General features: G+C 48.2%; 2 protein-coding genes across 2 annotated transcripts; both read left to right on the top strand.

The window, feature by feature from the left end:
* The first annotated feature begins 5,744 nt into the window (after positions 1-5,744).
* APOBEC4 (apolipoprotein B mRNA editing enzyme catalytic polypeptide like 4) lies at positions 5,745-6,764 on the top strand. Its single transcript, XM_042820076.1, has one exon. It carries the CDS (start codon positions 5,745-5,747, stop codon positions 6,762-6,764), a length of 1,020 nt encoding a protein of 339 aa, XP_042676010.1.
* A 668-nt stretch (positions 6,765-7,432) lies between these two features.
* Positions 7,433-12,989, top strand: ARPC5 (actin related protein 2/3 complex subunit 5). Its single transcript, XM_042820108.1, has 4 exons — positions 7,433-7,619; positions 7,793-7,865; positions 9,540-9,716; positions 11,904-12,989. The coding sequence occupies exons 1-4, from the start codon at positions 7,477-7,479 to the stop codon at positions 11,964-11,966; spliced, it is 456 nt and encodes a 151-aa protein (XP_042676042.1). The 5' UTR covers positions 7,433-7,476; the 3' UTR covers positions 11,967-12,989.
* The last annotated feature ends 6 nt before the right edge of the window (positions 12,990-12,995 follow it).

The raw sequence follows: 12,995 nt of genomic DNA on the forward strand, positions 1-12,995 counted from the left end.
GAGAAAAGGAGGACTGGAAACCCAGAGAAGCAGGAGGCACAAGACCAGGGTATAGTATTGAGCTGCGCACTGCAGGATCGGGCACCTCATCCGTCCATGCAAATCTTACCAACATGGATGCCATCCCTGCTCCCGCCTGTGTTGGCAGAAGAGGAAGCAAGTTCAGGGTCCTTACTGTCGAGAAATAAATTCCTCTTCAATAATTCCTCTTCACAACAGAAAACCAGTAATGACACTGTCATGAGCAAGAACTCTACCAAATCCAGTCAAAACTGTGAGTTTTTCTGAGATAGTGGTGATTTAGAGCACCAGACCCTTTGCACTGCTGCAGATGAAGCCAAAGCAGAAGTAAGTGATGAGACAATCAGTGATGCACAGGAAGAAACGTGTCAGTATAAGCCACCCAAACAAGGCAGAATTACCTTAGACACTTCAGTGTTCTCTAAGCCAGGAGTGGGACTCAATCACCCTTGAGGGCCCTTTCCAACATAAGATACTCTATGGTTGTTCCTGGATGTGGTTGAAGAACGTTGTTCTACCTGAAAGAGAGACATATGAACAAATATGAACTACAGACGACGAGCTTTTGCTTGCAAAACTCATACTTAGCCCTTGAGACAGGAATCCAGCTCACAGAATCAGGTTACTCCAAAGAATTTCAGTGTTTTTCACTTCTGCCAGTTTTGAAAAGTCTTTCAAGGTTTGAAAGAGTTGGTAAACGAAGGCAGATGACACTTTATTCCAGTAAAAGTGGCCGAACTTTCACCCCAGGCTCAGGAACTGCTGAAGGTTGGACATCATAACAGTGTAAATTTGAGTCCTAATTTATTTGAGAATCATAGCATATGGAGTCATTCAACATCTTTTTTTCTGACATCAGAGAGCTGGGACTGTTCAGCACGGAGAAGAGAAGGCTCCAGTGACACCTGAGAGCGGCCTTCCAGTATCTAAAGGGGACAAACTCTGTTGTGATAGGAAAAGCAGAGCAGCCAGTACATTCCTTCCTACAATAACTAAATCATCTTTGGCAGCTGTTACTGTTCTAGCCCTGTACCCTGCAAAGATTTACACATCTGCTTAACTTCTTGCACATAAACAGTGCCAGTGCCATCAGCAGAAGCCCTCACATTTGCTAATTTGATCACATATGTAGACTTGGTAGAACAAGGGGATCTAATTTTCAGTTCCCTTAATGGAACAAAACTGGGAACAACAAAACTGAAACACATCACTTCCAGCCAGCCCTCAGCACGTCACATTCCCAGGCACCACAGCTCTGCAGTCACACCATTCAGCTCTCACTAGCTTACATTTCCCAACACATTCAACGCACATCTTCAACACAACATTCATCCCTTCCAAAGTTCATGCACACAGTAGGTGACTTTCAGCTACAAAGAATGATTTTGCAGTAAGTTGATAACATGTACTGCTCTGGTACCCAACAAATCAGCAACACTCTCAACAAGAAGCAGAAAGTTTTTTTTTTTTTCCTTTCTTAAACACTTCTGCTACAAAATACATCTTTTTCCTCTTCTTTTTTTTTTTTGCTGCTTTTGCAGGATTACTAGTTCCAAATCCTAAATAGGCAAAGCATATGCAGCCCTGTTGCTTTTGTGCCCCAGACCCTCGCTGGCTTTGCCCCTAGTTTTTAAAATCCTACGACTGCACAAGAACTTCAAGGCCCTGGCTGGGTAAGGGCCATGTGACTCCTCTGTACTTTGAACTCAGATAAACTTCTTACTGAATGAAGTCATGTGTGAAATGCTTCCAACAGAGATTATTTTGAACCAAACTGTACTAAGAAGTGCTACAGAATTTCAACACTCGTATTTCAGCAACAAAAAAAGGAACCGTTCTCGTACAGGAGTGCAGTGCTCGGGGGGGAAGCAGCAGATCCCCCACATAAACAGAACGACGTTGGTGTGAGACTATGGAAGTAGAGAATGTTTCAGTCATTGAAGAAAAAAATGCTCATACTTCCATATAATCACACTCCAGAAAAATAGCTTTGGCCTAATCCTGATGTAGTCTTGAATCAATGCGTGCGACTTTGCTTCCAGAAGACATCTTCATAAATCAAAGAATCCCAAGTTTACAATGGTTACACCAGTAAATGATCACTGAATTCCAAGCTGCCCGCACTGGGATGGATCAGCATCTCTGTATATCGAAGCAATCCCAGGTTTTAGCCAATATTTGGACAAAAAAATAGCAGGGCCCTCGTTGCGCCTTTTTTCCCTAGGAGCAGAACATATGGCTTGTCTCCTGGCTAACTTCCAACCTCAGCAATTACATTCTGACCACATAAGTTTCCCCTGTGATTTTAACTGGATACAGCATTCCTCTCTGGTTCCTCCTGTGAACGCTTATGCTGCGTTGTGGAGCACTATTAAACAGCTACTGCCCTCTGCCCCAGAGACGGCTGTGTTTTAGTAATAAGTGAAACTACTTTTTTTAATGATAATTATATCCTTATCTCCCCCTGTTACGTTTCTGGAGGAGACAGGGGTGTCTTTCATTCCTTAACATATGTTTTGAGTTCCTGGTTGTATCCACTCCACAGGATCCTCTGCATCAGGTCACGGCAATTACACTGATAGATGGAGACGGTACTTTTCCTATCAGCCTGACTTATGGTTAAATGTTTAAAATGTAGCATTCCTTCTGAGAATGTGGAACAGCCTATTGGCTGTGCACGTGCAGGGAAGCACTGGGAAAGCCATCTCAGAAACAACGACAGAGCAAAATAAGACAGAGAGCAGGCAAAATTCCTCTTTCACAGAACTAAGGGCTGCAAACACTGAAGTCAAGAGCTCCCAAAAGGCAGGGGTTGTTTGGAGTACCTGCATTTTTCATTTCCCAGCCCAAAACCACGTCAATTTCAAATTTCGGACTTATCTAAACTATGAACTGCAGCACCTCCTACTTCTGCAGATACATCAGGATCGCTGAGCCACTTACACAGTTTCTCCTGCACAAGATCTAAGTAACGCTAAACAGCAGAAATACCACAGAGAAAGCCATTTGCACCAGCCTGTATTTTAACCTTTTGGTCAGATTTATAAGCTATTTAGAAGATGACTAATGCTAAAGAACCATTCAATATTTTTAAATATATTTGTGAGTGGAAACAGCATTTTTTTCTGCATGACAGCTGAGTGACGTGTGCTCCCATTAGCTGCTTAATGCACATGCACATGTATGTACACACACATCCACACGCACGGGCATCCATCCATCAGTTAAAACGATTTGTGAGCTGCAGTTTACACAGGAATGCACTCAGTCCTGCCAGCACCGTCCCAACCAACCTAGCAAATGGGGTACTGTGGGATCTGACTGCCACTGGGTAAGGATTCAGCGCTATTAGGAGAAAGATGGAAAGCTCGCTAGGATCTGGCCAAATCACCAAGTAATAGAGAGAGATGTAATATTTTAGGTCTCTCTGGTGGCATTCCTTTAAACGCAATGAAACGGAGTTAACAAGCCCTAAGTTTGATCCACCTCTGGTGGGCAACATTGCCACCGTGCGGCCACCCAGCTCCGCCGCAGGGACAGGGAACGGAAGCCTTGCCAGAGCCGTGCAGCTTTTTGAAGGGAGGCGACCTCCAGAAGAGCTGCAGAGGTGGTCTCGTAACGCCCCTCCACGACGAAAAACATTCCTTTCTTCAGTCCTGCTCTTTGTATCATGGAATCATAGAATCGTTTGAGCTGGAAGGGTCTTTCAAAGGCCATCTGCCCCAACCTCCCCCGCACTGAGCAGGGACACCCACAGCTCCATCAGTGCTCACAGCCCATCCAGCCTGACCTCGGTGTCCGCAGGGATGGGGCACCCACACCTCTCTGGGCAGCCTGTGCCACTGCCTCACAGCCCTTATCAAAAAAACTTCTTCCTTATATCCAGCCTAAACATCCCCTCCTATAGTTTGAAACCCTTTCCCCTTGTCCTATCACAACAGTGTTGCAGTGCCTCCTGCAGCACAACATACCCTGCTGAAGTGTTTATCCCTCCTTTCTTACAGCCCCTCTTTTAGATACTGACAGACTGCTCTCAGGCCCCCCCAGAGCCTTCTCCTCCCCATGCTGCACAGCCCTGGCTCTCAGCCTGTCCTCACAAGGAGGCGTTCCATCCCTTGGGTCATTTCTGTGGCCCTCCTCTGAACAAATGTTGGGCAGCAAACACACTTTTTTAATTTTCTGGGATACGCTCACCCTTGCCATGATTACACTGCAGTGCACAGTCATCATGGGCATCAAAAATTGTATAGAAACATCAACAATGACAAATGCAGCATTCTTGATGTCAGGAAGCCAATCTTTAGAAGTAATCTGAATGAAAACAGAACAATGGCCCAGATCAGGAAAGAGCCCCAACACAGGAAAGCAGATGGCTGTTGGCGTGGAGTCAGGAGTGGAAAACAAAGCAAATGAATCATTAGTAATTTAAGAAGAAAATGAAATAGTGACAGAGGACAACACAGTGTGGAATGCAGAAGCAAGCTGTAATAAATAAAATATGCAGATGGAAAAAAATGTAAATCCAGAAAAGTAGCGACAGAATTAAACGGAACCCAGGGATGGTGAGTGACTCAGTTCAAGTGGCAGGGAGGAAAATCAATCATCTGCCTCAAAAGCTGCCCATCCTCACAACATTCACATCTGCACACACATGGAGCCCTGCCCATGCAAAGCAAACACCTTGCTCACAGAACGGCCTGCTGTTTGCTTCAGTTACAGGGCATAAATGCAGGGGCAACACTGCTGCCTTCAAATGAAAGCAGAAGTAAAACAGGAGCTCTCTGCTCACCTGGCACAACAAGCAGGAACACACAGAAATAAGTGACCTAGAATCGAACTTAGTAACACATTCATTAGAAAAACATCCATTCCGCAGCTGTAAAAATCTTATATCAAAGCAGCACTAAAGAAACAAAGGAAGCTTACTAAAGCGGGAAACAGATCTTGACAAGCAAAGAACAGCAGCTTAACCACCGCAGGTGGCTGGAGGTAGGAAAGAAAATCCTGTTTGTATTCCCATCTCCTAGCACCGGGCACCTGTACACAGCCAAAGGAACCTGCCTGCTGTCCCTAACACTAGTGGAGCAAAGGCACCACCTTTGGGAAAGATCCTTCTGCAGCTGAGCTGCCAAACCACAGCAAGAAGCAGTGACTTTCTTTTCCATCAAGCAGCTTGGACAAGAAAGCTTGCAATATTCACTGGTGTGGAAACTCTGAACCATCATCTTAAAAAGCCAGTGAAGGAACTAAGATATTTACCATAAGATTTTTACTACAGCCCTGAGCTGGAGCTGCTGAGATGGTAATTATAGCTTTATTCTTTTTCCTTTGGTTGGTATTTATTTGTTCGTTCTGCCAGATTGCAAAAAACTCACCTGCTAACTCTGGAAAAGTAGGGCTGTTTTCACCACGCAGCCTCTCCTGTCTGGGGAAAAAAGGGCAGAAGCCAGATAAATATTTTTGCCTCGTGTTTTTAGCAAAAAGGCTGGTTTGTAAACTCAGAATGGCTTTCAGGCAGCAAGAAAGCTTTGTTCTCTGCGTTGTGGATCAACATTCCAATCCGGGCTACGAGTTTCAATACATTTTGGAAGTGGCTATCTACTATTATTTTTGCAGTTTATGTGGAAAAGCAATCACAGGATTAAATTGCAATACTATTTTCACTTTTTTTATCCAGGACTGTTAGCTCTACAGCACATAAGCAGGGAGAATTCTAACAGAACATGAACCCAGAAGAGAAAATTTTCCAAGAATATCTCACAAACCAGGGGACTGTGGTAAAGCCCTACAGCTGGCAGACAGAGAGCCAAACCTGTGCTAAGTGTCCCTATCACATACGGACAGGTGAAGAAGCAAGAGTTCCTTACACAGAGTTTCTGAGGGCTTTTGGATTCCCATGCAGAAGCACAGCACATCCACAAACCCACCACCTTCTCTTCTACGAACTGAGGAGCTTCTCTGGCACTGTAGTCCAAAAAGGCCAGGCCAGCAGCTGTGCTGAGCAGGGCAGCCACCCGGAATCCATGCTGTTTGAGGCAGGTGGTTATCTGGATGCAGTGATACATGCCTATGGAAACACTGGCTGCATCACCCTCTATTCAAATTACTCTCCTTGTAATGAGGCTTACCACTGCTGCATAAGTAAAATCTACAACTTCTTGCTGAAGCACTCAGAAACCAGGCTCTGCCTCTACTTCTCCCAGCCTTACCACGTTGAGGACAGCTTACCCACGGCCGCGTGGAACCGCCGAGCCCTGCGCAGCCTGGCCAGCCTGTGGCCATGGGTCACACTGCAACCGCTGCCTGTGGGGACTTGGTGTCACCTCCTCTCCAACTTCGTGTATGGCATCCCAGGGTCAGCGCTTCAGCACACGGCTTTACCGCCAGGAACCATATCAGATGGACAGAATCCACACCAAATTAACTTCAAAGGAGTGAAAACCTATTGTAGGACAGCATTTCCACAAGCAACACATGGAGAGCCTGCTGTGCAGCAAAACCCAAGGGCTTTTTCTCGCCCTGCCTTCCAGCAGCCTTTACCAGTGACAAAGGGCAGTTTGCCACATCTCCTGTCTCAAAGACACTCGGTGCTTTTTCCAGGCTTGTTTCTGCCCTCCCAGAGGGAACGTCTCCACCCCAGACCTATAAATATTGTAAGGCACTTAAAAATGCCAAAGGAGTTTATTAATGAAAGTCGTAATCCTGAAGCAATGATGGCCAGCAGGAACCGACAGCAAAGGTGACAGAACCCGAACCACCTCCAGGCTGTAAAACCAAGAACACAAGCAGCCAAAAAATCCACCCTGATATTGCTTCTGATGAATGTTAATGCAGGTTACAACTGTGGAACTTGAAAATTAATTGACTGTACGGTACAGTCGGTACTAACAGTACGAGCGCTGTGTTCAGTTCTGGGCAAGGAAGACACCGAGCCTCCGGAATGCGTGCAGAGAATGGCAGGGAGCTGTGCGGGGTGTGATGGGGAGCCGCTGAGGGAACGGGACGGGGCAGCACGCAGGAGAGGAGCTCAGGGGAGGCTTCACTGCATTTTCGCACTGCGTGAAAGGAGGCTGTAGTGAGGTAGGGTCAGCCCCTGCTCCCGGTAACAGCGACAGGGTAAGAGGCGATGGCCTGAAGCTGCACCGAGGGAGGTTCAGGTTGGGAACGAGGAGCGGTGACGCAATGGCAGGAGCCGCCCAGGGAGCTGCGGGTATCAAAGCAGCGCTCCTCCCACGGCTGAGGGAGCGGCGCCGCCCCGTCACCACAGAAACGGCGCGCGGGCGGCGGGAAGAGCGCGCGGGGCTGACCAATGGCCGCTCGCCTCACCCCGGGCTGTCTTCTCGCGTCGCTAGAGCGGGCCCCGCAGCGCGCCTGCGCAGTGCGGCCGGCGGTAGGCGCCTGCGCCCGGGGACAGGCGGGGCGGCAGAGCGCGGAGGCGGCGGCGAGCGGGCGGCCATGGCCAAGCACACCGTGTCGTCCGCCCGCTTCCGCCGGGTGGATGTGGACGAGTACGACGAGAACAAGTTCGTGGACGAGGAGGACGGAGGCGACGGGCAAGCGGGACCCGACGAAGGCGAGGTGGATTCGTGCCTCAGGCAATATCCTTCCGTCACGGGGCGAGAGGAGGGGTGGGGGAGGAAACGATGGCGGGCCGGCCGACGGGAACCGGGCGGCTGAGCGGGGCGAGGCGGTGCGATCCTCGACGGGCCGCCCCCGAAGCCGGGCGGGTGCTGAGGGAGCGCTGCCGCTGCTGCTCCTTAACGCCCGGCACAGGGAACATGATGGCCGCGCTGCAGGCGGCTCTGAAGAATCCGCCCATCAACACGAAGAACCAGGCCGTGAAGGTGAGCCCGGCGCTTCCTTAAGCGTGCCTTCCTGTTCGCGTCTGCAGAAAGCCGGGCGCTGGGACGTGTCCCGGCATCCCCCATCTCTGTCCTGTTCTAAAAACCGCAGCTCGGATGTCTGCGTGCCTTTATAGAATGCTTTGAGTTGGAGGAGACCTTTAAAGGCCTCCCGGTCCAACTCCCGTGCAGTGAAGGGGGGCACCCACAGCTCCATCAGCTGCTCACAGCCTGGTGCACCTTTAGCTGGCTGCCCCTCAGCTGTACGTGCTGTGCCTGGGTGGGTCTGGCACATCACAGCCCGCCCCTGCTGCAGGTCACGCTCCTCAGGGCAGCTTCCCCAGCTCAGCACCAAACAGCTGCAGAACCGCAGCCAGCAGCGACTGAGGAAACGGCTAGCACAGCCAGACCTGGGCCTACAAAAAAGGAAGAACTGGTGGTTATTGCAGCCAATCAAAATTAAGCCGTTGGAACCTCAGCAATCACGTGCACTTCCCCTCTGACAGAACACAGGAGAGTGCTGCTTGCACGTACTTCTGTATCTCCCCAGAACGAGCCTTGAGTCATTCGTGATTGCAGTGGCGAGAGGAAGAGGCAGATGGGAGGAGATGCTGAGCAGAGCCTCACAGCTCTGTGCTCTGCTGCTCTGACACCAGACTGTCCTCAGCAGACCCCTGGTGGAGGATCTTCCCCAAGCCCCTTCCCAAGGCATTTCACAGAGAACCAGCTGGTGTTTGTTGCAGACACTGTCTAAAAGCACGACCAGCTTTATCTTCAGATGAATGTTTCTGTTAGATCTGTACTGAAGTTCTTAATACAGTGCAAAGGTAGTGCAACTGGAGAGGGCAGAGCAGCTGACTTTCTGTGTTTCACTAAACATTTAGTCATCCTTATGTGACTTAAGCTTTGCTCAGAGCTTTTCATGTGAGAAGTCTCACTAAGTCAAGTGACTGTGAACTTGAAATAAGGAAACTAAACATCTATAATGCAAGAGTAAGCTGCTCGAAGTATTTGTATGATGGAATTATTTAGAACTCTAACAAGCTTCAGACCTCTTTCATCCTCCCTCAGTTAGTGATGGATGAACAGGAACAGTCACTTTCTGCTGATTGCGTGGCTAATCTAGGGCTGTAATCATGCCACACAAACTCCTGGACCTGAAATGACATCCACACTGACTTGCAAATGGTCATTAATGCATAATATTGTTAATGCTGCCAGACCGTGTCCTCTGCACCTAGGACAGGAGCTGATTTTCCTGAAAGCATGTGGCTTACAGCAGTTTTTCCTTCCAGCTTGGCCAGTGCCACTTCCATGGAATATAATATTTGTGCCTCGTTAAACAGGGCAAAGATATGGGAAAAGCTCTGGTAACAAATAAGGCCAGCCAAGTACTCAATCCTTACCTTTTTTGGAGCTTGTCAGAACTTGAATTTCAATATGCAAGTTAGTATTTAGCCCTAACCTCATTTAATGGATGAAAAATTGCAACAAGCAGAGAGGCAGAGAAACGTAGAGCAGAGCAAACTCACAACTCCATTATACTATTTAGCATTGAAAGACAATTATTAAATAGAGAAAGTATTATAAGATTTGTGTACAAACTGCTCTACTCAAATGTATTATTTTGCATCTTATACAAGAATAAGTCTCTCTGCCTTTCTTACCTATTGACAGGATCGTGCAGAAAGTATTGTCCTGAAGGTCCTCATCTCATTCAAAGCCAACGATATCGAGAAGGCAGTCCAGTCCCTGGATAAGAATGGTGTTGATCTGCTAATGAAATACATCTACAAAGGCTTTGAGAGCCCCTCTGACAACAGCAGTGCTGTGCTGCTGCAGTGGCATGAGAAGGTGTGTGTACAGAATGTGCTCTTCCCCTGGGTTTTTTGTGGAACAGGTTCCTGGGTCCTGGGCACACTCACTGAGCCTGGTAAGAGCCACCCTTCGCCTGGTGAAACTAAAATAGGTTCACAGGATCATGGAATTGTTTGAGTTGGAAGGGACCTCTGAAGGCCACCTGCTCCAACCTCCCTGCACTGAACAGGGACGCCCACAGCTCCATCGGTGCCCTGCCCAACCTGACCTTGGGTGTCTCCAGGGACGGGGCACTCACTGTATCTCTGGGCAACCTGTGTCAGTGCTTCACCTCCCTTATCGTAAAAAACTTCTTCCTTAAATCCAGTCTTAACCTCCCCTCTTAGTTTGAATCCATTTTCTCTTGTCACGTCAAAACAGATCCTGCTAAGAAGCGTCCCCTTTTTTCTTACAGCCCTCTTTTAGACAGTGACATGCTTCTCTTAGTCTCCCCAGAGCCTTTTCCTCTCTATGCTGAACAGCCACAGCTCTCAGCCTGCCCTCACAGAGGAGGTGTTCCATTCCTTAGGTCATTTCTGTAGCCTTTCTCCAGATATGCTCCAGCAGGAGCATGTCTCTGCCGTACCAAAGACTCCACATCTAGATCCAGTACTCCAGATGAGGTCTCACCAGCACAGAGCAGAGAGGCAGCATCACCTCCCTCAGTCTGCTGGCCATGCTGCTTTTGGTGCAGCCTGGGATACAGTTGACTTCCTGGGCTGCAAGGGCACATGAGTGGCTCATGCCCAGCTGCCATCCACCAGTACCCCATTTTGACTTACGAAGAAGCAAAATTGCTTCTGACAGGTTCTTAGTTATAGCAAGTGAAGTATTTGCAGGTAGGCTAATACCATATAAAGAAAGAAGAGTTAAACTCACCCAACTGGAGAAAAGTCTCTCTAAGTACTCAGCATTCCCCAGGAAGTAACCCAAGAGATGCTCACCCTTCCATGGCTGGCCTTTATGTGAGCTCAGGGTGGATCCACCCTGGCTCCACCCCTTCTGATCACATGGGAAGCACAGGTGCAAACAATTTGGTTGTTCTCCCTGGCCCAGCCACACGCCTTCAATCAGGTGCTCAATCACCAATTCATGTTGTAACCTAGCAGTTTCCCTACAGCCCCCAAGACCTTTTCATCAGGGCTGCGCTCTATCCTTTATCCACCAGCTTGCACTGATGGTGGGGGTTGTCATGATCCAGTTGCAAGACCTTGCACTTGGGTTTGTTGAGCCCCATGAGGCTCTCCTGGGCCTGCTGCTTGGCCTGTCTAAGTCTCTCTGAACAGCATCTCATCCCTTGGCACGTTGTCTGCACCACACAGCTTGGTGTCACCCACAGACTTGCTGAGGGCACGCTCGGTCCCACTGATGAAGATATTAAAGAACACCAGTTCCAGTACTGACCCCTAAGGAAGACCATCTGTGTCCCTGGCTGATGTACCTGTGGAGCACTTTCTTGTTCTTTGTGTCCCTTGCCAAGCCCACTTCCAGTTGGGCCTCAGCCATCCTGACCCCACCCCTGCACAGCCCAGCAGCATCCCTGTACTCCTCCTGGGGTGTCTGTCCCTGCTTCCTTTGCCAGTGCCTTTTCTTCTTGCTCCCTTTGTTTCCTTGGTCTCTTAACTCCCACCCGTAAGCTTTCAACTTGTCTGTAGCCATTCTTGATGAGCACTCTGTTCCTCTCATGATAGAGAGAGGGAACACCTCCCTTCCTTCCTCACCTGTCCCTTCTGACCAGCTCGGAGTTGTCCGTAACCACAGTGTGCCAACAGCCAAGTGCTGCGTTTCCCGCAGTGAGGAGTGCGCTGTCCTGCACGTTCAGAGTTCTGTTGTTCTTCCTCATTCTTCTGATTCCTTGAGTAACAATTCTGCATTTAGAGTTTGATTTATGTGTATTTTTTTAAGTCAGACTGGGGCGAACAAAATAGTTCAACATAGTGGTTCAAGGGGACGGAAATAGAATTTCCTTCCTTGAGGGAAGCCAAATTTGCAACTTAGTTATGCAGGGAAACAAAAGCGTGTTAACTTGCTGTCCCTAAAATGAATGCAGCCATGCTTCCCTGTTGTTGTTCTGGGTTTGAGCTGCTGAAAGGTGCTTATTTGTATACGGTGGGGAAGTCCAACCAGCAGCTGGTTGGGTCTGTAGCCACGACTTGCTGCTCACTGCCATGTTTCTCTTCTCAGGCACTGGCTGCTGGTGGATTGGGGTCCATCGTCCGTGTGTTGACTGCCAGGAAAACGGTTTAACTCCAGCAGCAAATGGCTGTTTGCTCTCCGTGGTGTGGGAAATGCTGGTGCAAAACCCACCCAGATGCCATTGCTGCCCCATGGGCAGCACCTGTCTCTCAGCTTGCCTTCTCGCTGCTTCTTTCGTACCTGACAAGTAATGCATATCATGATCTCTTTTTGTTAAACTCTGGAAAATTATGAAGGTGCAATTTTATTTCTAACAGGACTATTTGGTACTCGAGCATTTCAGTGACACGCATAGCTACATTGACAACATGTTTAGATTGATTTGTATTTGTGTATAATTATGGCAGATTTGGGCCTGACTTTCCACACAAGTGCTGAGGGACGTAGGGCAATGTCTTAAATCCTTTTTGCTAGCCAAGCAGTGTTCTGATGTAAGATAAATATTTGAAAAGTGGGGCAGCTGCAAACGTTGGTAACTGGACCATGTTTCCTTTGGTCAGCCTCTGAGCCTACAGCAGTGAGTAGGACAGAAAAGAGCAGCTTCCCTCTGACCGATCGTCATTCCAGTAAGCCAGGTATTTTCCTTAACCTCACACCTCGTGGCCTGTTCCGACGTGCTGTGCTCAGTCAGAGGCCAGGTGAACAGCAGGCAGATCACAGCGAGGGTGGAGCTGTCCTTCCTGCACTTCATATGCTAGAATTTAAAGGTCCATTTACACTGGAGCCCAGTCCAGGAAGCTTTTTATTTTGGGAACTAAAGATCCTACACAGGAGAAGAAAAGGGAAGTAGTCTTGAGGCTTACCAGACAGTTGACATTCCTGCTGTACCACAGCGCATTAGTAGACAAATAAAAGTTCCAAAATAAAGAGGAGTATTTTAAAAAGGAATTAAGGAAGCTCTGGGCATCCCAGCCCACAGCTCACCACTGAAGGTTAGGGCCACGACTGAGACACACAGTTTTACATTTGCCATTTTACAACAGTTCCATTGTGTGAAACGGTTGGGGAACTTGTAAACTCTTTGCTGTTTTTTGATATCTGCTTTTTTTTTTTTTTTTTTTTTTTTTTTTTTTTTTTTTT

The sequence above is a fragment of the Centrocercus urophasianus genome, unplaced genomic scaffold (genome assembly GCF_019232065.1).
Source record: "Centrocercus urophasianus isolate 14NV4802_14NV808 unplaced genomic scaffold, USGS_Curo_1.0 seq_18, whole genome shotgun sequence".
NCBI classification, from domain to species: domain Eukaryota; kingdom Metazoa; phylum Chordata; class Aves; order Galliformes; family Phasianidae; genus Centrocercus; species Centrocercus urophasianus.

Coding starts and splice junctions, on each gene's coding strand:
- APOBEC4 (XM_042820076.1), top strand. CDS start 5,745: ATGAACCCAGAAGAGAAAATTTTCCAAGAATATCTCACAAACCAGGGG.
- ARPC5 (XM_042820108.1), top strand. CDS start 7,477: ATGGCCAAGCACACCGTGTCGTCCGCCCGCTTCCGCCGGGTGGATGTG. Junction 7,866..9,539: donor CGAAGAACCAGGCCGTGAAG/GTGAGCCCGGCG, acceptor ACCTATTGACAG/GATCGTGCAGAAAGTATTGT. Junction 9,717..11,903: donor TGCTGCAGTGGCATGAGAAG/GTGTGTGTACAG, acceptor TTCTCTTCTCAG/GCACTGGCTGCTGGTGGATT.